General features: G+C 51.1%; 1 protein-coding gene across 9 annotated transcripts in view; it reads left to right on the top strand.

Annotated features, from left to right (window-relative positions):
* The window catches only part of LOC138811236 (POU domain, class 2, transcription factor 2), an 81327-nt gene extending 58532 nt beyond the window's left edge, over positions 1–22795 (top strand). For 2 of the 9 annotated variants that reach the window (XM_069998931.1, XM_069998930.1), the window contains 14 exons: positions 778–843; positions 934–968; positions 1084–1140; positions 5378–5494; positions 15533–15638; positions 15734–15825; positions 16336–16449; positions 16578–16719; positions 16809–16957; positions 17043–17219; positions 19105–19171; positions 20737–20941; positions 21058–21131; positions 21400–22795. In XM_069998931.1, coding sequence (XP_069855032.1) covers positions 786–843; positions 934–968; positions 1084–1140; positions 5378–5494; positions 15533–15638; positions 15734–15825; positions 16336–16449; positions 16578–16719; positions 16809–16957; positions 17043–17219; positions 19105–19171; positions 20737–20941; positions 21058–21131; positions 21400–21728 — 1722 coding nt within the window. In that variant the 5' untranslated portion in view covers positions 778–785 and the 3' untranslated portion in view covers positions 21729–22795. Of the gene's footprint in view, positions 1–777; positions 844–933; positions 969–1083; positions 1141–5377; positions 5495–5709; positions 6004–9965; positions 10247–15532; positions 15639–15733; positions 15826–16335; positions 16450–16577; positions 16720–16808; positions 16958–17042; positions 17220–19104; positions 19172–20736; positions 20942–21057; positions 21132–21399 lie in introns of those variants that run through there. The other 7 variants (XM_069998933.1, XM_069998938.1, XM_069998932.1 and 4 more) reach the window with 7 other exon arrangements.
* The last annotated feature ends 2598 nt before the right edge of the window (positions 22796–25393 follow it).

Below are 25393 nucleotides of genomic sequence, written 5' to 3'. Positions count from 1 at the left end.
TCCTGTTGCCATGTTCTTGGGGGAGGTGACACCCCCTTCTTGGAGCCTGTTTCCTCCCCTATGTGAGCTGAACCTGCGCTGCTGGAACATTTGTTCCATTGATTGTTAGGTGGCTTTCGCTACTTTGGGGTACTGCTGGAGTTGAAGGGCTAGGACTAGCCTGGAGGCTGTAGTCTTGGTTGGAAGCAGAGGGGTGGGGTTGTGAGGGCTGTAACCCGCACACAGGAGGAAGGCTGGGGGAGTGAGGTGGGCATGGGAAAGTGCTGGGCCCCGGGGCGGTTGAATCACACCCAAATCTGACAGCTCTTTCCTTTGGGGACACTGCAGCCCCGTTACATCTCCCAGGCCCCACTCAGAGTGGAAAACATGTCTCACTCGAAACCTGCCCCGAGGCAGTACGGGAGCCCAGGCCCCACAGGGGTAGTGGAAGAGGCCAGAGATCGGTGGGAAGAAGGCAGAGGTCACACTTGTTCCTCAGCCTCCTCAGGAGCCCCTCCCACCCTGCCCCATTGCCTTATGGTGGGTTGCACCCGCAAACCCCTTTTTGGAGTGATGCGAGGCTAAATGAGATAAAGGTTTTAGGGGTCTAAGGGCCACTGTCTTGGCTTTTACCAGGCCAAGGCAGAGGAACTGCGTATACCTCATTTCAGAGATGGCTAGGATATGTGTGTGTAGTGGAGGCGGGGAGGGGGCAGGAGTTTGGAGAAGGGGAGTTTGGGGGTGTTCGCCCTTTGGCTTCCTTTCCCCCTCCCCATTTTCATCCTTCTCTCTTCCCAGAAATAAGAATGTCTAAGCCCCTGGAGGCCGAGAAGCAAGGTCTGGACTCCCCGTCAGAGCACACAGGTGAGTGGGGAGGGTCAGGGAGTGGGCACAGGTGAAGGGGGGGGATGCCAGCATGACCGATGGCACCATATCCATTCCTTCTCTTTGTAGACACCGAAAGAAATGGACCAGACACTAACCATCAGGTCAGAAGGGAAAGGATGGGCAGGGGGCATGGAGGGGAGGAGGACGGGAGGGGTGGTGTCTGAAGCTATTTCATCATGCTCTTCCCATCTCCCTGATCCCACTTTCTCTTTGCAGAACCCCCAGAATAAGGCCTCCCCATTCTCTGTGTCTCCAATTGGTCCCAGCACCAAGGTAAGTGCACCTGTGGGAATACTGGGGGGAAGGGTGTCTTGGGGTGGGGAGCTAGGCGTGACCCGGGCCTGTGAAAGCGTCCAGTGACACCCAAGGATCCCCTCCCCAGGCCTATGAATCACCCCAACTCCTTCCTCTTCCCTGGGGGGGAGGGTGGGGGAGGTAAGGGAAATCCCCCCCAGAGTCCCAGGGTGCTGAACAACAGGAAGCCAGGGCCCCGCCCCCATCCCGACTTCCCTGACTACCCCTGCCCTCCAACACATACCCTCAGGGGGCCAGCAGTGCAGGTGGAGGGGGGGAGGCCCAGTGAGGACAGCTGTAGGGGTGCAGGAGAGGGTGATGGAGAGCTGCTTGAAGCAGCTGAGTGGTACAGATTCCAAATCCAGATGAGGCCCTGTGCTGGGGTCTGTGTCCTTCAGGGGGAGGGGGGGCCCTTCGGAGACCCGAGGGGTAGCATCAGAGGAGACAGGAGCAAAATCCTTGACCCTGACCAGAGGTGGCTGAGGGATGGGGTGGGAGGCTGAGAACTGCTCTCCACCCAGCCACAGCGTTGCTCTGTGACCATGGGAAAGTCACTTCCCCTCTCTGGGTTTTATTAGTTTCCTCTTCTCTGACACTGGTGGGGGCTGGAGGGCAGTTAGGTTGGAGGGGCTGTGAGGTCCCTTCCACATCTGGTATGCCCTAAGGGGAGGACAAAGTGCTTTGTGAGCACTCTGTCCTGAGCACTCTGATCAGTGCCTGGAGGAGAAAAGTGGCTCTTGACTGTGGCTCTCACGTCTGAGACCCGAGACCCTAAGCCCACCCTTCACTCCCACCTCCTCTCCTGAGCTGAATCAGGTTTTTGCTGGTTTTCCTCGCCGGAGAAGCCAGTGGGACAGAGGGAACAAAAAGGTTTTCCCTCTCTTTCCCAGACCTGGCTCGCTTCACAGCTCAGCCTGTTTCTCTGGTCCCAGCCTTTGCTCTCAATCTCTCTCCATCTGTCCTGGACCAGTCTTTCTCCCGCTGCCATGATTCATGAGCTCCTCCCATGATTCATGTGCTCCCAGCATCATCTTGGACATACAGCCGTGTACAATTATTTACATAATAATTTTGCTTAGTGGCTCAGTTAAAAAACACTTTATTATGGAAAAATGTGAAGCTGATATAAAAATAGACAGGATATAATGAAAATAAACCTTCCAGGAACTCATCTATCAGCTTCAGCAATTATCCACTCATACACTGCCTCTCTTTTTGGACAGCATGAATAAATGGTTTTTAAATGGAAATTTGATGAATGGAAAAACAGAATCGTAGGCCATGGAAATAAATACAATGTTTATTACCATTTACCCCAGAGTCTTCTATATGCTCAAGGGTCTAAGGCTTGTTCTCCGTCGGCTAGAAGGAGAGATTTAGCCAACATTGGAGAGATATTTAAGCCATCTCAAGACTTTTCTTTTTCTTTCTTTCTTTTTTTTTGCCAGTGCTGGGGCTTGAACTCGGAGGCCTGGGCACTGTCTCTGAGCTTCTTTTGCTCAAGGCTAGCACTCTGCCACCTGAGCCACAGTGCCACTTCTGACTTCTGTTTATGTGGTACTGAGGAATTGAACCCAGGGCTTCATACTTGCTAGGCAAGCACGCTGCCACTAAGCCACATTCCTAGCTCTGGCTTTTCTTTTTCTATTTGACAGTTATTAGTGTTTCAGTTTAGGGCCTTGCACTTCCTAGGTGGGTGCTTTACCACTTAGCCCACACTCCAGTCCTTCAGTTATTTCTCAGATAGGGCCATGTACTTTTTCCTGGGTTTGGCCTCAGATTTTTTTTTTTTTTTGCCAGTCCTGGAGCTTGAACTCAAGGGCCTGGGCTCTGTCCCTGAGCTTCTTTTGCTCAAGGCTAGCACTCTACCACTTGAGCCGCAATGCCACTTTTGGCTTTTTCTGTGTTTGTGGTACTGAGGAATTGAACCCAGGACTTCATGCTTGGGAGGCAAGCACTCTACCACTAAGCCACATTCCCAACCCATGGTCTTAAATCTTTAGCCTTGAATCTCTACTTCCCATATAGTTGTGATATTATATTACCATACCTTGTCGGCTACACAGAGACTTTCTTAGATAGCCAAAAAGAGTTTTTAAAAAATTGAAGTGAGAATAGTGTTCTCACCATGGCACTCAATATATTTGTTTTGAAAGTACTTGGATTTGAACTCAGGGTCTTGCACTTCCTAGGCAGATGCTTTACTATTTGAGCCCCACCCTTGGCTTTAGTTGCTTTTTGGATACAGTCTCACATTTTTGCCGGGGGATGGCCTTGGACCATGATTCTCTTATCTAGCTGGGTTTATAGGCATACACTACCATGCCCAGATTATTTGGTAGGATGAAGATTTAAATAACTTTTTTCTTGGAATGGCCTCAAACTTTGATCCTCTCTATTTCTACTTCCCAGGTCGTTGGGGATTATAGAAATGAGCCACTGGGCCATCAACATTATGGGGACTTTTTTTAAAAATATGACACAAACTGAACATATCTCTTGGGGCCAATTATCAGATCAAGAAGTAGAATGTGCCAGGTGCCGGTGACTCATGCCTGTAATCATAGCTACTTAGGAGACTGGTTCAAAGCCAGCCTAGGCAGGAAAGTCCATGAGACTCTTTATCTCCAGTAAACTACTCAGGAAAAGCCAGAAGTGGAGCTGTGGGCTCAAGTGGTAGAGTGCTAGCCTTGAGCAACAGAAGCTCAGGGATAGCACCCAGGCCCAGAGTTCAAGCCCTAGGACCAGGAAAGAAAAAAACAAAACAAAATACACAAAAAAACCCCCAATAGAATGTGACTGGCCTTCTGGGGGTTCTTCATGTCCCTGCCAGGGAGAATCATTCCCTTGACTCTTTTTTTTTTTTTGCCAGTCCAGGGGCTTGAACTCAGGACAGACCTGGGCACTATCCCTAAGCTTCTTTTGCTCAAGGCTAGCACTGTATCACTTGAGCCACAGCATCACTTCTGGCTTTTTCTGTTTATGTGGTACTGGGGGGAATTGAACCCAGGGCTTCATGCATGTGAGGCAAGTACTCTACCACTAAGCCACATCCCCAGCCCTTCTCTGACTTCTGGTAGTGTCATTTCCTGCTAGGCTCCTCATTCCTTAAAGCTTCTGATGCTTTATCCATAATTTAGAGCTCACTGTTGATCATTTTGCCATTCCTGAGCCTCTATTTGTCTCCATCTGTTTTTCAAATCTCCCCCCACCTTACTGCTGCCCCACTAATGGGCTGTGTCACCTTATACAAGTTGTTTTCCCTCTCTGTGGGAAGGATTTTTCCAGAATGGTGTTGGGACACTGGGCTGAAGGTTGATCCCCGTTGTGGCCCTTCAGGTGTGTGATCCATCCTGTGCTCCTGGCCCCTCCCCTTCCTCCTGTGTCTTATTTGCTCCTTTCAGCCAGGGCCAGCTGTATCTGGCTTGGAGGAGAGGAGGAAGGCAAGGAGGCTTGATGCTGGTCTGGTCTCTGTGCACGATATAAGATACAGATAACAGAGAGACAGTCAGGGGCTGGTGGACCTCCAGGGTTGAGGACTGGAAATCTGTAGCCCTGGACCACAGCTGGTTTGTCCACAGCCCAGGATCCGCACGCTGCTTCGCTCTCCCTTGCAGTGTTCCTGTTTCACATTCTGAAATGAGTGGCAGTGGGGGGCAGGGTAGGAGCTGAGGAGGCCTCCCCTTTGGGTGGGAATGTTCCCCCAGCCCACCCAACCCACCCTTGCCCATGCCACCCATTATACCGGTGCTTGTCTCCATAACTATTTGAGTTTGTGGCCCAAGTTCCAAGTGATGTGTTTTTGTTTTTTGTTTTAATACCCTTTCAACAAAATTGCATTCTGTTGGAAAAAGAGATGTACCTCTAGCTGAGGGGTGTGAGTGCCCGAGCCCCTTCTTTTGCCCCTCCAGACTCCCAGTGGCCCCATTTCCTAGTCTTTAGATGGGGCAAGTGACTCCAGAGGAGAAAAGTACTCCCTGAAGGTGATCTCTCCTGGAAGGAGTCTGGGTGTAGGTGGCTGGTGGAGAAACTGAGGCTAGAGGACTGGTTGGGGCTTGAGCCTCAGCCTCACTTTCATCCTCCAGTTGGCTCCTCCTGCGCCAGCCCAAGGTTACCATTGCCACACACATGCCCTCTCTTTGATTCACAGGTGGGCATTCTCTCTGGCCTCCACTTAACATTCTGGGGTCCCGGACCCTGCCTCTCTCCCCCCCAGATCAAGGCTGAAGACCCCAGTGGTGACTCAGCCCAAGCAGCACCCCCGCCCCCCCAGCCGGCTCAGCCACATCTGCCCCAGGCCCAGCTCATGCTGACGGGCAGTCAGTTAGCTGGGGTAAGTACACTGGGGAAGAACAGGGGTGGGGCACATACCACCCACCAGTCCCCCCAGGACTATGGCCACTCTCTCATATCTGCCTCTTGGCCCCTCTCTCTTCCCCTCCCCTCCCCCTCAAAGACTTGTTTTCTTGTCTGCTTGGCTTTGGCTCTAACCGCTCTCTGCCTTCTCTGCTCCTACCCTCTCCCGCCATCTGCCCGCTCGCCTGCCCACAGCTCACGGCGCTGATGCCAGCTCAGCAGCAGCTACTCCTGCAGCAGGCCCAGGCCCAGCTGCTGGCCGCCGCCGTGCAGCAGTCCAGCGCCGCCGCCGCCGCCAACGCTGCCGCCGCTGCTGCTGCATCCTCCTCCACCTCCTCCTCCTCCTCCTCTGCCTCTGCCTCCTCCTCCACCTCACAGCCCCCCACCTCCTCTGGGGGAGGCGACCTGCCACCACCACAGCCTGCCAGCCAGCCCCCAGGGACCCCACAGCTCACCTTGTCCCAGCCCATCCAGCTCACAGCACAGGTAAGGGTGGCCACGGGAGCCACACTCTGCATGGATGCAGTAGAGCGGGTGTGCTGGAGGGGCTGACCTCCAGACACGGGCCACAAGTTCAAAGTCAGGATTCTTCTCTCTATCTCACTCTCTCTTCCTTTTCTCTCCTTTCTTACTGGGCTTTAAATTCAGGGCTTTCTGCTTTCTAGTCGGGTGCTCTACCATTCAGCCTTGCCTCCAGCCTTTTTTTTTACTGGTTAACTTTGAAATGGGGTCTCACTTCCTGCCCAAGTGCATACCTGGGCTATAGTTCTATTTTTCATTTCCTACTATAGCTGGGATGACAGGCATATCTCCATTCCATAGTTAGGAAGAGGTCTCATACACGTTTTTGCCCAGGTTGACCTCAGACTAGGATTAGAGGCATGAACCAGTGGCACTCAACTTCCTTAGTTCCCTTTCCTTTCCTCAAACTTCCCTTTCTTGTAAGGACCCCAGTCATTGTGCCAGTACCTACTTTGTCATAAGACCCCAAACTATCTTTTGAGGGAGACCAGTTCAATTCAATAATGGCCAATAATCTCAAAGGTAGATCATCAGTGCCTGCAATATAGGAGTTTAGACAGCTACTGATCTGACAGGCATTCTCCATGACTCACTCATCTTCTGGTCTCCAAAATCATTTGAGTCTATAATTGTTTTTTTTTTGTTGTTGTTGTTGTATCTGGGTTTTTGTTTTTGTTTTTTGCCAGTCCTGGAGCTTGAACTCAGGGCCTGGCCACTGTCCCTGAGTTTCTGTTGCTCAAGGCTAGCACTCTACCACTTGAGCCACAACATCACTTGCGACTTTTTCTGGGTATGTGGTACTGAGGAATCGAACCCAAGGCATACTAGGCAAGTACTCTACCACTAAGCCACATTCCCAGACCTATAATTGTATTTTAAGATGGTGAAAGTCCCAAGAAATCCTGCAGCGAAGGAACCTGCTAACTTCCCTTAACCAAACATTATCATGCTACAAAACCAAGTACCAGGGCCCCCAGAGATTGTCCCTGCCAGCTCACCCTTCCAGACACCCTGCCTATCCCATTACCCATGTTCCCACGCGGGACTTTCCTGAGCACGGAGCCGATCTCTGCTTGCTTAGAGCATCCTGCCTAGCTCCCTAGAGACACTCTGAAATCCCGCCACTCTTCTCCACGATGAGGCCTCCAAACACAGCCTTGTCAGCTTCTGGTTCACCACAGACACTGTTAACTATAGTCTATGCACTATGCGAGCATGACCTCTGAACCCAAAAACCTTCACCTTAGTCAGGCTCCCAGAGGCAAGGTGACATGCCCAGGTCACACTGAGAGCCTTAGTATCAGGGCTGGCCTGTGAGCCCAGGTCTCTAACCATATGGCCTGTGGCTGCTGTTTTAGCTGTCCTTCACGCATGGCTCCCAGCCCCTCCCATCTGGGCCACCAGAGGCGCCAGCAGCAGGTGTCTAGTTTGCTTCATAGTGCGCACACAGGCCACAGCCCTTCAATGTGCAACACCAGGAGTTTGGGGCTCTACTCCTGTTCTACCTAGAGTTGCTCCCTTCTTTATCTGACAGCTCCTCTTCATCATTAGGCCCAACTCTAGAGTTTCTGCCTCCAGGAAGTTTCCAGGAAGTCCAGAAGGAATTCCTGACCTTTTTAAAGAAACAGAGAGAACAAATTCTAGAGGAAGGAGGAGAGGCCAGCAGCTTGAAGGCCCGGCCAGGTCACATCACCCCAGGAGCAACATATACTTCTTGTGTTCATGAGCCCCAGGTTCCCCTGGGCCTGTCTGCCCCCCTGAGCAGGCAGACCCTCTGCCACCTGCTATCTGATTGCCAGGGTACTCTTGAAATTCTCTCTGCCAGTCCTTGCCTCTCTTCTGTGTCCCTAGGCCTTCAGTCTCTCCCTGTGATCCTCAGCAAGTGCAAAGCAGGACCTGGTTTGTTTCAGAGATTTCTTTCTCAGTGGCTGAGTTGCCCTGTGGCTCTGTTTCTCCCACTGTGGTTTGTTCTGTGTCTCCTGTGTTGTTTGGTGCTACACAGGGCCAGGCCATTGCTCTTGTGGCCCTAGCTGCCCATTACTGTATCTCTCTGGGCTGGAGCCCCGCTCCTCGGCCTTCCTCTCCTCTTCTAGTTCCCTTGCCTATTCAGTTCCCTTCTTGCTCCATCTCACAAACATTCCCTGGCCACCTGGCAGGAAGCTTGGGACTTGAATGTGAGTCACAGCCCTGATTGCCCTCCCCTGGAGTGGGGGTGGGCCCCCCCCCCCGCTTAAAGTGAACCAGAAACAGCAATGGACCACTCAAAATGCTTCACCTGAAATGCACCAAGAAGGCTAGAATAGGCTGGGAATGGCATTTCATTCCTGCCATCCCAACTGCATGGCAGGTATAGGTAGGAAAACTGAGATACTGACATCTGATGCCAACCCCTGGGGCAAAAGGGTGAGACTGTATCCAAAACAAAGCTAAAGCAAAATGGGGTAGGGCTGTGGCTCAAGTGGTAGGAGTGCTTGTCTAGAAAGTACAAAACCCAGAGTTCAAATCCCAGTAACCACTAAAAAATAAATTAAAAAAATAAAATAATACTTTAAAAAAAAGACTAAAGGCCTTGTACTGGTGGTGGCCCATACTCCTAGCTACTCAGGAGGCAGAAAACAGCAGCAGGATCAGTTTGAGGGCAACTTAGGAAAAAAAGTTCTTGAGACCTTCTCTCCAAAGTAAGCAGCTAAAAGCCCAGCTGGCCCAGCATTTGTGGCTCATGCCACCTACTTATACAAAGCTCTAAACCACCCAGAAACTCTTTTCACTTCTAACTCATATCAAGTATAAAGGGAGAAAGTTCATCCATAATTTCTGGTTGGAAGACAGTTTAGCAAGATCTCTTCCTGTAGTTTCTGTGCGTGTACCATGACAGTTACAATTCCATTGGATAATTTGTTCAACACCCAGCATACTGTCTTTTACTTTGAGATAGAGCTACATGGATGTTTACTGCCTAATCAGGTGATGATAGATTGCTGGCTTTCAATCACAGAAAGGGAAAATATCTCTCCAGAGAAATATTTCAGTGTAAGTGTTGGCACTGATTGAAAACTTAGTGGTAAGTGTTAAAACATTCTTTTGTGTTCGAAAGGTGGCAAAAAAGAATTTCTAGTTTTCTAATAGGACAGAAAATAAAACTAAACAAAGGGCTGGGAAGGTGGCTCAGTGGTGCCTAGCATGCTTGAAACCCTAGGTTCGATTCCTCAGTACCACATAAAAACAAAAGGCCACAAGTGGTGCTGGCTCAAGTGGTAGAGTGCTAGCCTTTAGCAAAAAAAAAAAGCTCAGGGACAGTGCCCTGGCCTTGAGTTCAAGCTCCAGGATTGACAAAAAAATAAAAAATAAAACAAAACAACAACAAAGAAAACAAACAAATTCTTTTTTAGGCTGGTAGGGCCTAGTGAATGAAGGTTTCCCAGAGACACCCACTAGGGTAGTGGGGCAAGGAATATTGCCATGTGACTGCCCAGAGGAGTTAAATATGTCCACTAGTGAGTGTAAAGTCAGTACTCACGAGCTTCCCACAAAGGCAATGTGAGCCCCGGGGCCCTCGTGACCTGCGCCTGAGAGAGGTCAGCACCCAGAAGGAAGAAGCGGGGCCTAGTGTTTGAAGAAGGCCCAGCAGTGCCAGACCTGGCTGTAGCCAGTGCACGCACGGAGCCTTGGGGCTGGTGGTCCCTGGATTGGGATCTTCAGGTGCATGTCTGTCATGGAATGTTAGCATTCTCCCTGTGGATGGTTCCCCAATGGCCAGGACTTCCTGGGCTCCACAGAGCAGGCCAGCCTTGGAGATTGGGCCCACACTGGACGCACCCTCCCCTTTAGACAGTCCTCTAGTGACTAACCATAGTGCAGTTATTCATTGAACCGGCACTTATTAAGCCCTTTGTGTAGGCTAGGTGTCCATTCAGGGCCAACTGTGAACAAGGCAGTGGTCGCCACCCCTGAGGACCCTATGTCCTCAGCAGAGGGGAGGGACAGACAGTAAACAAATATACGAGCCAGCAAAAAGGACAGTTTCAGAGTAAGTGTGATGTAGAAAATGAAACAAGGCAGTGTCGGAAAGGGAGGAGCCCCATATAATGGGTGGTTAGGAAAGGTTTCACTACGAAGCTCGGCCTTTGAGAACAGAGGGCCGAATGAGTCAGTCATGAAAGCAGCCAGGGGAAGAGCATTTCAGGAAGAGGGAACAGCAAGTGCAAAGGTACTGAGGTGAAAACCAGCTTGGCTTGTTCAAGGTACAGAGGGACATGTATGGCTGGCGCAGCCTGGGGAGAGGGGAGGCATATGGAAGTTGAGGGAAAAGGCCCACGAGGAATTTGAAAGTGTACCAAGGTTGATGGGAGGTCTTGGGGTTTGTCTCTGTGATTTTTGCAGTACTGGGGATGGACCCAGGGCCTTGTGTTCGCTAGGGCCAGCGTGGTGAAATGGGGAAATGCCATGACCTGATTGGCTCTTTAGGAAGCTCCTCTGGAGGTTGTGGGGAGAGTGGACCGCAGGGGCTTGGAAGAGAATGGGGGGGGGTAGTAGGAAGCCCGTGCAGGTGCCTAGGTAGGGGACAGGGTGACCCGCTCCCCAGAAAATGATAGTGCAGGGTGTGGCCTCTGCTTTACGTGAGACCAGGTCAATGATGCCTCCTAGAATTTTGGCCTCTCCTCCAAGGTGGTGATGAGGTCGTTTCCTGAGTTGGAGAAGATGGCGTGCGAGGGCTGGGAGGGGGAGGGGGGCGGGGAGCGGGGAGGCAGGAGACAGGCATTCTGGAAAGCTAGGATAGGAAACTAAGACTTTCTTTGGTCCGTGGTGGGGTTTGACGACTCTCTTAATTATGCAAGTGAAGACACTGAGTGGACAGGCAGATGTCCCCGCCTGACACTGGGCAGAGCCTGGGTGGCTATGGGTGAGACAGACACTCTCAAGAGCACTGGCAGCCAGGGCTCTGAAGATTTATTTTGCCATTTCCAAAGTGCTCTCTGAAGCCGGGCAAGGTGGTGTATACCTGTAATCCCAGCTACTCTGGAGACAGAAACAGGAGGAGAACAAGTCTGGGGCCAACTTGGGCAATGTTAGTGAGACTCTTGTCTTAAAAACAAAGATACAAACAAAGGAGCTGGGTGTGTGGCTCAAGTGGTAAGGCACACAATTAAGACCCTGGTTTTAATCCCCGGTACCACAAAGTGTTCTTTGAATAATGATTGTACTCAGGCCTCAAAGCAAGAATGAATAATTAAACACTTGTATCCCCATTTCGTAGATCAGAAAACTGCAGTCAGAAAGAAATGACTGGGCTGGGCATTGGTGGCTCATGCTTGTAATCCTAGCTACTCAGGAGGCTGAGATCTGATATTCACTGTTCAAAGCCAGCCCAGGCAGGAAAGTCTATGAGACTCTTATCTCCAGTAAACCACCAGAAAACTGGAAGTGGAGTTGTTGCTCAAAGTAGTAGAATGCTAGCTTTTGTTTTGTTTTGTTTTGTTTTGTTTTGTTTGGTCAGTCATGGGGCCTGAACTCTGGGCCTGGGCACGGTCCCTCAGCTCTTTAGCTGAAGGCTAGTGCTCTACCACTTGAGCCACAGTGCCCACTTCTGGCTTTTTATGCTCATGTGATGCTGAGGAATCAAACCCAGGGCCTCATGTATGTAACATAAGCACTCTACCACTGAGCCACCTTCCCAGCCCTAGAGTGCTAGCCTTGAATGGAAGAGGTCAGGGACAGTACCCAGGCTCTGAGTTCAAGCTTCAAAAAAAGAAACAAAGGAAGGAAGGAAGGAAGGAAGGAAGGAAGGAAGGAAGGAAGGAAGGAGGGAGGGAGGGAGGGAGGGAGGAACAAAAGGACTGGGTAGTGATGACTCTAAGGCCCAAACCTTTCCAAAAGTACTTGTATCACTGTCTTGGATGTTAGGAAGGTTGAGGTCTAAGAGAGAGAGAAAATGTCCTGCCATGGGGTGTCCAGAACTAGTCACCACTTACCATATTAGAGATGGCAAGTGAGAGTAGGCTCACCTGCCAGCACCAGCCATCCCAGCCATGGTGGTGAGGCTCTGTGGGGGTTGGCCCCTCTGCCCTGGGCACTGGAGTGAAGCGCAGCACCTGGGCTGTGTTGCAGCTGGTGGCTCTGGGGCTGGGACCTCCTCAAGTTCATTCTCATGGCTTTCTCTTGTTCCTTCCCCCACCTAAGGTAGAACCCAGCCCAGAAAGGAAAGTGATTGATTGCCCCTTCCCCTCCCTCCCACCCCCACCCCCCACCCTTACCCCATTCACCCATGTCACTGTCTTTTGTCCCACCTGAGACCAAAAAATTCTGGCTTCAGTAAAGCATAGCTGTTCTGCTCTGAGGGCTTGTCCCATTCATTCATGGAAATTTTAGTGATCGTTTGTTAGGTTGTTTGTACTGGCAGCGATCAATATATTGGCAGAATATAGGCTTGGTCCCTTCCCCTCTCAGCTTTAATGCTGTGTGCTAGCCCTCTGGGCTAGTTTTCCTCACAGATTAGGGACAAGGAAATTAATCCACAAAATAGGCTGACCAGGAGCCCTTCCTGGGCATCTGTCCCTTTACTGTAATTTCTGCACTGACTGTGACAACACACCCCCAAGTGGCTCCAGAGAGTCTTGCAGCCTCTAAATTGTGAAGAAATGGGGCCCCCTACTGGTTAGCCTCAGTTCTGATACCAATCACCTTTTCTTTTACCCAGAAAAATCTGTGTGTCTCATTCCTTTAGTCAGCAAATAACATCACCATGCTGAGGCTCCTTTCTGGGTGGATCTCATTCATTCACATATGGAGCTGATACCCGCTCTCCGGAAGATAGACAGGAAGCAGATAGTGCCATGTGGGAAAGAAAAGGCTGGGATGTCATAAAAAGCGACAGAGGAAAAGGAAGACCCCTTATCATAGCAGGTGGCCTGTGGAGGACTCTCTGCTGGAGCCTTGGATGAAGAGGAGGGACCAGCCAAATGTATGTGAAGTAGGAAGAACTGAGCAGGGACTCTTTCTTGGGTTCAGGAACAGGATCACTGTGGCTGGATTAGAGTTAGAGTTAGGACAGGCATGAAGTGGAAGAAGAAAACAGAGGCCTGGGACAGGTAAGGCTGTAGCAGAGCTAGATTCTATAACAAATGTGATTAAATTTGGTAGAAGCCCTTATGGTTCTATTTATATTTTTCTATCTATCTATCTATCTATCTATCTATCTATCTATCTATCTATCTATCTATCTTCATCATCATCATCATCATCATCATCATCATCATCATCATCATCATCATCATCATCTATCTAGCTATCTATCTATGGTACTGGGGAATGAACTCAGGGCCTTGAAAATTGCTTCCACTTGAGCCACACATCCTAGTACTTTTAGTTTGCTTTTCCAATAGGGTCTCTTGCATTTGCCAAGGCTGGCCTTGGATCTTGTTCCTCCTCTATTTATTTTTATTATTTTATATTATTTATGCATATGGGGGATTTAGTTGTCTCCCTTTGTCTCTTGAGAAGCTGAGATTACAAGAATAATTTGTGTATGTGTGTGTGCATGCACATGTATGCACGCACATGTGTGCATACTAGAGCTTGAACTCAAAAACGCATGCTGTCTGCTTTTTTTGCTCAGGAGTCTATAGACCACCCAAGAAAGGCCTGAGGATAGAATTCAGACCTTGCACAGGAAAAAAAGAGGTCTCAATTTTTCATATCCTCTGACTGAAAATGTAGTATTTCCCTTCACTGTCAATGTAGATTGGCCGCAGTTTGTGACAAAGACTTTGCCACTAACAGAATACAGAGGCTTTCATATTCCACTCTAGTCATTGTGGTCGCAAAATATTGTTTTCATTCCTCACTGCTTTGAAATTACAGTTATCATCATAGCTATTGCTGGCTCTTGTTATAAAGAAACTGGCAGATAACTGTGTCACAATTGGAAATATACTTGCATCTCAGTGTAATTCATTCCATTTGCAATTCTATGTATTTTATTTTAAAAATTATTTGAGATTGGGTCTTGCTATATTACCCAGACTGGGCTCAAACTTCATAGGTTCAAGTGATCCTCCTGCCTCAGCCTTCTGAGTGCTGGGGCTACATATTTATGCCATATGCTCAACTTGCTGGTGTGTGTGTGTATGTGTGTGTGTGTGTGTGTGTGTGTGTGTGTGTGTGTGTGTGCACGCGCACACGCGCGTGTTTAATTCTGAGAAGGGAAGAGGGTGTTAGGTTATGTCAGATGCCAAAAACTTCAGAGTGTAAGCTCAGAATTCTATTGTATTAGATCCCTCTGGCTGCTGCTCAAGGAGAATGAGTTGTCCAGGGCAGATGGTCCCAATACATGGGTCAGGACAGTGACAACAGAGAGAAAGAGAGAGGAGGAAGCTGGTAGGAGGAGGTGGAGATAGACTGGATGGTGGAGAAAGAAATGGGAAGGGATCAAAGCTGAACACTATGACTCAGCCCAAGTAGCTCAATGGGCTCTGGTTAAATGTTCTCCATCTGAACCTCTCACTATGAGACCCTCTGCAACCTGGGATGCATTTTCCCCATCCTCAGTTGTTTCTTTTCCTGTTGATTCAGAATGAAAATCACAGACACTTGGACACTTGTCTTTCAGGCTTCTGGGGAGAATGAGTTGTTTTCACTGAGAGTCATGCTAGGGAGAAACATGAGTTAACAGTTTGTGCGTGCGTGCGTGCGTGCGTGCGTGCGTGCGTGCGTGCGTGTGTGTGTGTGTGTGTGTGTGTGTGTGTGTGTGTGTGTGTGGTGTTGTATTAGGGATTGAACCCAGGGCTTCGTGCATGTACTGTATATCATGAGAGCCTTGCCCCCATCTTTTCTTGACTTATTGATGGTCATCTTTCCCCTGTGTCTCTTCCCATTATTCCCCCACTCCTGTCTAGTCATCTCTTTGTCCAAATCTGCCCTTTTGATCAGACCATCAGCCATCATGGATTAGGGCCCACCCTGCTGACCCATTTTAACTTGATCAGCAACAAAGACCTACTTTCCAAATGAATTCACATGCTGAAGTCCTGAGGCTAGAATTCCAACATCCCTTCTTTTTTCAAACCACAACACTACCAGAGAATTTCCCAAAGTGGTCGTACCAGTTTACATACCCACTATTTGCTGGAGTCATTTAAAGCTAATTCTAGATGTCCTATCATTTGCCTTGGTGGTGTTTTAAGGGAAAGAAAAGGAAACATTGGGTCTGGTTTACATTTTAAAACAAGTCTATTTGTTCTGTGTGAACATACGACAAGTCAAATATTTCATCAGGAAGGAAAAGGCAAACAGAGCAAATCCCCCCTGGGGTCATCCAGGTGGGACTTTCTGAGTCCCATGGTTGAGAGTGAGAAGCCACTGGGTGATGTTTGGAACCCCATGGAGCCTGGCTTACTGCCCAGTGTCCAAGTGCCAGGTCTCTGAGTTCAGCCCTATGGGCTCAGCTGATGCAGGGCAGGTAACTCAGGCTGTCTTTCTGTCCATCCACTCCTGTCAGGACATACAGCAGCTCCTCCAGCTTCAGCAGCTGGTGCTTGTGCCAGGCCACCACCTCCAGCCACCTGCTCAGTTCCTGCTGCCACAGGCCCAGCAGAGTCAGCCAGGTAAGACCACCCTTCACGGCCGCCCTGTGCCCCCTTGGATCTGGGCTCCCCTCCCACTTCCGGCTCAGCCTGTATATTCTTTCTTGGTTCTCCAGGCCTGCTACCGACGCCAAATCTATTCCAGCTACCTCAGCAAACCCAGGGAGCTCTTCTGACCTCCCAGCCTCGGGCTGGGCTTCCCACACAGGTAAGACTGCCCACCAAGTGTGCCAGGCCAGTGGGCAGCAAGGTCAGCTGAGAACTGAGTGAAGGGGGAGGTGTGGGGGGGGAGGGTAGATCTCCTCTCTTGTCGGCCCACCCACAGACACAGGAAGCTAAGGGCAGTAGGCCCAACCCTACACTACCAGGGATTTGCTGTGGGAGCTCAGGTAAGCCATGCTCACTCTCTGAGCTTCCCAGAAACTCTGTGGCAGAGGGTTTTCTGGAGGAGAAGAGGATGAAACTGTTTGTGACAGAAAAGATAAAGTATAGCAAGTTCTAGGCAATGAGGGGACCGACATAGGGTAGCAGTCAAACCTTGCACAGGACTGACAGTGAGTGTGAAGGAACAGGGAGTCTGAAGGAAGAGGCTGGAAGGAAAGGGAGGGATCAGAGACAGCAGTCCTGGTTGAACACCTTCCCAGCTGTCCTCTATCTGGCATCCCACCCACCTGCCTGTCCCATCATACTGACCCACCCCATGCTGCCTGACCCGCAGCCCCCTAAATGCTTGGAGCCACCATCCCACCCCGAGGAGCCCAGTGATCTGGAGGAGCTGGAGCAGTTTGCCCGCACCTTCAAGCAACGCCGCATCAAGCTGGGCTTCACGCAGGTATGCAGTGGGGAGGTGGTTGGTATGAGGGGCATGGCCACTTGGGCAAGGGGTGTGGACGACCCCTTGCTGGTCGTCCCTGCTGGTGGAAGACCCCTCACTGATTCTCCTTTCCCATCCCCTACCAGGGTGATGTGGGCCTGGCCATGGGCAAGCTCTATGGCAACGATTTCAGCCAGACAACAATTTCCCGCTTTGAAGCCCTCAACCTGAGCTTCAAGAACATGTGCAAACTCAAGCCCCTCCTAGAGAAGTGGCTCAATGATGCAGGTAAGCCTGGACTGAGGCTGGGGATGGGGTTGGAATGGGGGCAACTCGGGGAAGAGCCTCTCACACCCCACGTCTCTTCCTGGGCACAGAGACTATGTCTGTAGACTCCAGCCTTCCCAGCCCCAACCAGCTGAGCAGCCCTAGCATGGGTTTCGACGGGCTGCCCGGCCGGAGACGCAAGAAGAGGACCAGCATCGAGACAAATGTCCGCTTCGCCTTAGAGAAGAGTTTTCTAGCGGTGAGTCACCACCCCCACCCTCCCCAGGTGACCCAGTGGAGAGTCATAAGGAAGGGACGCCCGCTAACGAGCCCTCTACCCGTAGAACCAGAAGCCTACCTCAGAGGAGATCCTGCTGATTGCAGAGCAGCTGCACATGGAGAAGGAAGTGATCCGCGTCTGGTTCTGCAACCGGCGCCAGAAGGAGAAACGCATCAACCCCTGCAGCGCGGCCCCCATGCTGCCCAGCCCGGGGAAGCCCACCAGCTACAGCCCCCATCTGGTACTGGGCACAGTGGAAGGGAGGGGCTAGAGGAGCAGGGAGCACAGGCCCAACAGGCAAACAAACCTACTTGGCTGTCCGGAGTCTAGAACAGAGGCCAGCAGAGGAGGCATTTGGGATGGACTGGGATATGGAGCACAACCACATAAGGACACACTGTTTCCAGAGGGAATTGGGGGGAGGGGGGTTGTCTTGTCTTTGTTTGAGACAGAATTTCCCTGTGTAGCTCAAGTTGGCCTTGAACTTACTATGTAACCCAATCTGGCCTTGAACACTTAATCCTCATACCTCAGCCTCCCAAATACTGAGACTATAGATGTGCCTCACTACACTTAACTTGAATTATGGGTTTATATGATGGGTATAAGCACCTGTAGATGCAGAGTCACCGAGGCCAACAGAGTTGTCACAGGGAGGGTCACAGTCCTACAGAATAAATTCATACAGTCTGGATATGCACAGGTTCATGCCCCCACAAAGATGGGGGAGGCACTTATATACCTTGTAGGGACATCTAAAGGCCCATGAGGGCTAAGAATGTGGCTTAATAGTAGAGTGCTTGCCTAGCATGCACAAAGCTCCGGGTTTGATTCCTCAGTTCCACATAAACAGAAAAAGTCAGAAGTGCAGCTGTTGCTCAAGTGGTAGGGCACTAGTCTTGAGAAAAAGAAGCTCAGGGACAGCACCTAGACCCTGAGTTCAAGCCCCAGAACTGGCAAAAAAAAAAAAAAAAAAAGACCCATGAGATATCTACAGCCACCCGCAGCAGACATTAACTGAACAGTTTTAATTCTACCTTGTCTATATCCATTGGTGGAAAGGACTGTGGCACCCAGAAAGGAGTCTTCTACTCCCAGGGGAGTAGAGGAGGAAGGACCACCTGAGTCATAAAGAACAGGAGAGCAAGTGTTAAGCAGCCTTTTTTTGGGGGGGTCCGGTCGTGGGGCCTAAACTCTGGGCCTGGGCGCTGTCCCTCAGCTCTTCAGCTCAAGGCTAGCACTCTACCACTTGCGCAACAGTGCCACTTCCGGCTTTTTTTTTTCTGCTGAGGAATCGAACCCAGGGCCTCATGCATGCAAGGCAAGCACTCTACCACTGAGCCACCTTCCCAGCCCCCATGTTAAGCAGCTTTAAGCAGCGCTGTGAACAAGGGTCCCCAAGGCAAAAGGTCCAGTGTATACAAGGGCCTAGGTGTATGCCCGGCCTGCTTGGACAAACTCCAGTTCAATTTAGTATGGCTCGAACCACAACACATACAAATGGGGTGTAGGTTGGGGAGGGGCAGGAGCTGATACTCCCAGTTTCATGTGGAGTCTGAATTTAAACCATGGGCAGTGAGGAGCGAAAAGCAAGTTTTGAGCTGAGGAAGGACCGGGTCAAGTTCAGACAAGCTCTGGGGTTTATGGAAAGGTGAGACTGGAGGCAGGGAGCCACAAAGGAGCCCGGTGGAGGACCCCAACACTCTCACAAACACATTTGTGGGATCTATCCTCATCCTTCCATTGCATATACACACTCATGCGCACACACAGCTTCGCCTGGATCAGCAGCTTCTCTTCAAAGGGCAGGCGTGTTTGTTCTAGGTGCATGCAGAGGGCAGTAGCTTATCTCTGAAGAACACAGGGTGGGCAGGACTTTAGTCAACCTGGATAGGGTCAAAGGAGAGCTGGATGAGTTGTGGTTGTGCTTGTGGGGCAGGGTCCTCAGGGCAAATGTGAGGACAAAGAGGATCTAGAGCACAGGGAAGGACAGGTAAGGAACAGTGTACCCAAAGCCCCCTCTTTCCCAGTCCTATGCCAAGGGCAGGATGGCAGAAGTGGGGTACACAGGAGTGTCATGGGGATCGCTGAGAGACAGTGCCTAACCGCCTTTCCTTTCTCCCCAGGTCACACCTCAAGGGGGTGCAGGGACCTTACCATTGTCCCAAGCTTCCAGCAGTCTGAGCACAACAGGTCAGAGTGGGCAGCAGACAGTGAGGGGGATGGGAGAGCACATGCACGGCTGCAGCCTAAGGTTCCCCACCTGTGCCTCTGGTGGGCCACAGACCTCAGGGCTGATTATTGGGGTCCGGTGGGGCATGGGAAGGACAGGGGGCAGGCTTCACTCTTCTGTCAGAGCAGCCAGGTTCTGATCTGCTCTATAATTTGTAAGGAAAGGAAAGGGTTGCTGAGCCGGTGCCAGTGGCTCAAACCTGTAATCCTAGCTACTCAGGAGGCTGAGGATCATGGTTCCAAACCAGCCAGGGTGGGAAAGTCCATGAGATTCTTATCTCCAATGAATAACCAAAAGCTGGAAGGGGAGCTGTGGCTCAAGTGGTAGAGTGCTAGCCTTAAGCAAAAGCAGCTCAGGAACAGTGTTCAGGCCCAGAGCTCAAGTCCTAGGACTGGCAAGAGAGAGAGAGAGGGAGAGGAGAGAGGAGAGCAGAGAGAGGAGAGGGGGGGAGGGAGGGACGAGAAAAAAAGGGGTTGTTGGAAAATAATACACAGGTTTTTGTCCTTGGTCTCTGCAAGAGACCCTCGGTGAACTTGAGAAGGTTCTTTGCCTCTCCAAGTATCAGTTTTTCTAAATTATTGTGAATGTGTAATACACACAGAAGATGCATGTGCAAGTATATGCATTCAAGAGTATAGTGGCTGGGAGTATAGCTTGATGGCAGAATGCGTGCCTAGCATGAATGAGACTCTGGGTTCCATCCCTAGCACTGTTAAAAAAAAAAATGGACAGATGCAGTAGCTCGTGTCTGTAATCTCTGCTGCTTAGGAGGCAAAAGTAGAAGGATTGTGGATTGAGGCTGGCCAGGAAAAATTGAGAAACCTTATAAACATAAAGCAAAAAAAGGGATGTGGGCATCACTCAAGTGGTAGAACACCTATATAGAAAGTGCAAGACCCCAAGTTCAAACTCCGGTACTACTTGTTTGCTGGATATAAAATAAACATTATATGGTCCCTCTCAAGTTAAGGTTTGTAAAGTAATAGAGAGAGCCTAGCAGTACTGACTTAATTCTTACACCCATTTTTATGAGTTAGGTCCTATTATTCCCATTTCCTGGATGAGGTGGCTGAAGACTAGAGAGGTTAAGACACTAACCCAAGGATACATCAGGGATAGCCACGAATCTCTGTGCCAGCCAAGGCAGGACCTCAGTCCCTCCCCCACAGCCTGTATGCCCATGCCCCTTCTCTGGCTCCTAAGGGATGGAATTTTTGCCTCCTGGATGTCCAATTCTTGTACAAGTCAAAAGTGGTTCAGGGTGTGGTAGGCACAGAAACAACTCTCTGGCCCAGGGCATGGGCTCAGTAGGTGGCAGCTGCTCTCACTGTAATTATGTTGACTGCTGTCTATATGGCAGAGTGCTGACCGTGGTACTGGGCACTGGGATGGGGTGGGAAGGTCCCAATCAAATCTGATTTGAGGAGCCCCAGCATGGGTTAGGGGATAAGCAGCCATTGACCCCAGCTCAAGGGCATGCTGATGACCTCACCTCTGTCTCTCTTTCTCTCTGTGTCTCTGGCAGTTACTACCTTATCCTCAGCCGTGGGGACACTCCACCCCAGCCGGACAGCTGGAGGGGGTGGGGGCGGGGGTGGGGCTGCGCCCCCCCTCAATTCCATCCCCTCTGTCACTCCCCCACCCCCAGCCACCACCACCAACAGCACAAACCCCAGCCCTCAAGGCGGCCACTCAGCAATTGGCTTGTCAGGCCTGAGCCCCAGCACGGGGTAAGTGTACAGTTGCAAGTGGAAGGTTGCTGCTGCTTTAGGGTGGGAGGGGGGGTTCCCCCAGTTCTGTGCCAGCCCCCCAATTCCCCGCTAATGCCTCTGCTTTGCTCTTGCAGAAGCACAATGGTGGGGTTGAGCTCCGGGCTGGGTCCAGCCCTCATGAGCAACAACCCTTTGGCCACTATCCAAGGTGCGTGCTGCTTCATGTCACTCTCACCGCCACCAGTCCTGCCCCTCCCAGGGCCTCGAGCCCCCCATTGCTGCTCCAGCCATGCCATCTTGCCCCCCGCTCACTGCATCGCTCGCCTCTTCATCCCCATTGTGCCTTTGGGGAAGGTGTGAGGGGTGCTGATGGGGTTCAGTGGGACAGATGGGAGGCACTCGGCCGGGACGTTGGGAGGCAAAGCTCTCCCCTGGCTTGGCGTGTCCCCAGCCCGGCCTCTTTCTCTCCCCACCAGCCCTGGCCTCTGGTGGAACCCTGCCCCTTACCAGCCTTGATGGCAGCGGGAACCTGGTGCTGGGGGCGGCCAGCACAGCCCCAGGGAGCCCCGGTCTGGTGACCTCGCCACTCTTCTTGAACCATGCGGGGCTGCCCCTGCTCAGCGCCCCCCCGGGTGTGGGCCTGGTCTCAGCAGCAGCTGCAGCTGTGGCAGCCTCCATCTCCAGCAAGTCTCCTGGCCTCTCCTCCTCTTCTTCATCCTCATCCTCCTCCTCCACTTGCAGTGAGGCAGCAGCACAGACCCCTGGAGGTCCAGGGGGGCCCGAGGCAGGGTCCAAGCCTGAGTGAGGGCCCACCATGCCTCCCCTCCCACACCTCTGACCCCCCCACTTCTGTTCCCTGCCTGGAAGAGGGCAAGGAGGTCAGTGGTAGGGGTGTAGCGGGTCCTCGGAGCAAGAGTGACAAGGGAGGAAAGACCAAAAATCCAACCAAAAAAAAAAAAAAAGGAAAGAAACCAACAAAAAAGAAAACCAAAAATAATCACAACAGAAACCAGCTGCCCCAAAGGAACCAGAGATGAAACACACACAAAAAAAAAACACAAAAAAAAAATCCCTCACAAAAATCAAACAAACCAAAAATCAGTTGTGAGCCAGAGTTCATAACGCTCACTCTCACGGCTACGACACCAAATAAGAACCTCAGCCAGGAGCGGAGCAGCCTCCGGCAGGCCGGACCTCACACCGCCGCAGAGCCCTGGCTGTGGGGCCAACTCCTCACCTGCCTCCCCCCAAGATGGGGGAACAGAGAAGGAAAAAAAAGAATGTGCCAGCCTACTGGCTGCCCCAACCCTGAGCCAGCGGAGACAGGGCACAGCTTGGGGCAGAAGGCCCAGGGCCCAGAACCATCTGCCAAATGTCCTTTTCCAAAAGGTGAAAGATAAAAAGGGCCTGAACAACCTTACACCAAATATTCAGTAGCTTCATCCAAAGGATGTACAGAATTTTTAGCGTTGTGCTCAACAGAATGTGTCCCTACCATACCTCCCCCGTTCCCTCTGGCCCCTAGCTCTCCACACCTGGGCAGGGGGTCTTGCTTTAACCTCCTTCCTCCCTCCTAGCTGGGGGAGAGTTCAGGGGGAAACCCCAGGGGTGACTTTCTGCCCCCTATACCTTTCCTCTTTCTTCCCTTTGACAGGTGAGCTAGGCCATTTTGCCAAGTTCCAGTTCTCACAAGTCTCCCCCCCTCCCCAGCCCTGTCACTCTCTTCCGCTCTGGATCTCCCTCTTCCCCGGCCAAGGGGAAGGTACAGCTCTCAGACAAAAGGGGGATGAGGGATGAGGTGGGCGTTCAAGTTGTCTTTCTTTCCATCCTGTCTGTTTCCCTGAAAAAAAAAATTTCATATTCCAGTGCCTATCCGTGGGATCCTTCACGTTCTTTGACATTAACCAGAAACCAAAAATATAACTCGCCTCAGCCCACCCTGTGCCCCTCTGACACTGGCAGATGCCTCCCCCTCCCATGCACACACGCACGCACCCAGTGGTGAGTTCATTCAGATGGCATCCCTATCAGGGTCCATGAGGCGGGGACAGTGCCATGACCTGTGGTCCCCATCCAAGAGGGCGCTGTGGTGGCCACCATTCCCATGAGACCTCCACGAGGCTTGGCTGGACCCCGTGTTTGCCCAGCCCTGAACACATCTCAGTGATGGACAAAGGAGAGATGTGCTGCTGGGAGCCACCTTGCCTCCTGCAATTGTGGAGACCAACAAAGTTTTGAACCAAAAAACAAAAACAAAAAACCACAAAAAAAACCCAGAAAACCAAACAATAAGTTAAAACTAGAAAAAAAAAAGAATTTATAGATATATATAGAGCTATATATATTAAAAGGGAAAGAAGACAAGAACCCTTGAAGAATAAGAAGGAGCCGCAAGGTGGAGCCAAGCCCTGCACAGTGGTCCAGTCTCTTGGTCCCCAAGGCTACTGGAAGGATGGATGCTTCTTTCTCTTCACAAATACCTCATGGACGTCGTCTTCGGGAAAGCCGGAGGGAGGCGGCTGGGGCAGGACCTGTCCCTCAGCCAGGGTGGATGGAAGCGGGTGGGTGGGGTTGAGAGAGGGTGTCAGGGACAAGGGTGAAGAACCCCAAACTTCCCGCCCCCCCCAACCAATTGAAAAAGCTTTAATAGAAAAAAAAAAGACAGGAACAAAAGTTAGGAAGCAAAAAAGAATGGACAAAAGAAAACTAACAATTTTAGGGTGGTTTGATTCCCCCCTTGATTTCTATTCTCTTCCTCCTCTGTCTCTCCCCCCATCCTTTCCATTTCCTCTCTTCACCTTTCCTCTTCTCACTTTTCTATCCCTCTTCTCTTACTTCTCCCAATCTCGATCTTTCTGTGTCTCTCCTCAAACCAAAGTGTTGCTGTGAAGGACACGAGCCATGGAAATCAGAGTGGCCCTGCCCCTGGCTGGGCAGGTGCCAGAGGGAGGGGAGAGCCGGTGATGGCTGATGCCGGTAGCTTCCACACTGGACACTCTGGAGAGAGGCAGTTGGAGCCCTAGGCCTCAGCTTTTCTTCTGGTCTCCCTTCTCCCACCCAGGGAAACCAAACTGTTGGGCTGGGCCACAGAGGCAGCAGAGACTCCAGGGCTGCTGCAGGGGCCTGGGGTGCCTTGATTGGGCAATGGAAGAACGGCCCCTCCCACCTTGGGCCCGCCTCTCTGGAATGGAAACATCTCTCCTCACCAACTCCTGCGTCCTTGCCCAACCTCTGAGATTTGTCCATTTCAGTTTCCTGAAGAGAGGCTGGCAAGAGGACCCCCGGGTCCAGGAGAGGGGGCCCAAGGGCTCCTGGCCAGATAGGAAAGACATTTGAGCAAAGCAAAATGAGAGCAATTACGACCAAAAAACCCCTCCGAGAAGACAGGCAGCATGGAAGGCATGGTGGAGATGACTCAAACAAAAACTATGATCTAGACCAAAAAAGAAAAAAAAAAAAAACAACAAAAAAACAAAAAAACAAAAAACAAAAAAAAAAGGAAAAAGAAAAAAAAAAAAAAAGAAAGAATATCCAGGACTCACCACCACCCACTTCATCCTGCTTCTTCCCATCCAGTCCCATCGCCTGGATCCTCTCTCCACCCATGTGGGAGGGTGGGGCAGAGAGGAGGAAGCAAGGACAGGGATGGGGTGGATCAGTTGGGGGTGATGGGGATCCCCCCCATCCAACCCCCACAACTGGGAAAAGAAAAAAAATTCCTGGGAGGGGGAAAAAGAAATAACCAAATCCCAAGCTTTAACTACAGCTGTGAAACCAAATATTGGGAAGAGGGTGGGAGGGAGGGAGGGGCAGGTGAGCCCCAGGTCTCCCCCCTGGGCCCCTCTCCCCTGAGGACTCGAGATAAGGCACCAAATACCTCATTGAACTTTAATGTTAAAAAAAAAAAAAAAGGAAACCAAATATCGTTGGCTGGGGGCCAGCCAGGGCAAGGGGCTGGGGGGGCTGAAGGGAGCCAGGGCTGGGAAAGTGGTGGGAAATCCTCTCCCCCACCCCCACCTGCCCCTTCCACTCCAGCCCTCCCCGTGTCAACTCCGGGAAACAAAACTATCTCATTGTTTTTATTTTGTGGTCTGTACAGAGCCTATGTCCGTGTGTCTGAGTGTGAGAGAGAGAGAGCGTTGGGAGGGCTGGGGAGCTTTGCGTGGGCATGGGGAGGGAGACCCCAGGCCAGGCTTGGGCTAGCATAGATGTCGTCAGGTGGAGGCTCAGGGGCCTGGGCTTAGAGAGAAGAGGAGAGTGGACTGGAACAAAAACTCCTTTTACCTTCTCCCTGACCTCCTACCCTAGTGGTGCGCCTACCATACTGGTGGGCCTTTTAATTGTGCCAAAAAAAATTAAAATAAAAAAAAATGCCAGTAACTAAACCACTTCTCTCTGTTCCCTTCTGGGGGACAGGGTGGAGGGCTGAAGAGGAGGAGGGATCTGGGTAGGGATGGGGATCCCAAGGCT

Source organism: Dipodomys merriami, unplaced genomic scaffold (genome assembly GCF_024711535.1).
Source record: "Dipodomys merriami isolate MVZ:Mamm:240054 unplaced genomic scaffold, mDipMer1.0.p SCAF_52, whole genome shotgun sequence".
In the NCBI taxonomy this organism is placed as follows: domain Eukaryota; kingdom Metazoa; phylum Chordata; class Mammalia; order Rodentia; family Heteromyidae; genus Dipodomys; species Dipodomys merriami.
The sequence above is the reverse complement of the archived record's forward strand: the minus strand, read 5'-3'. Positions and strand labels throughout refer to the sequence as shown.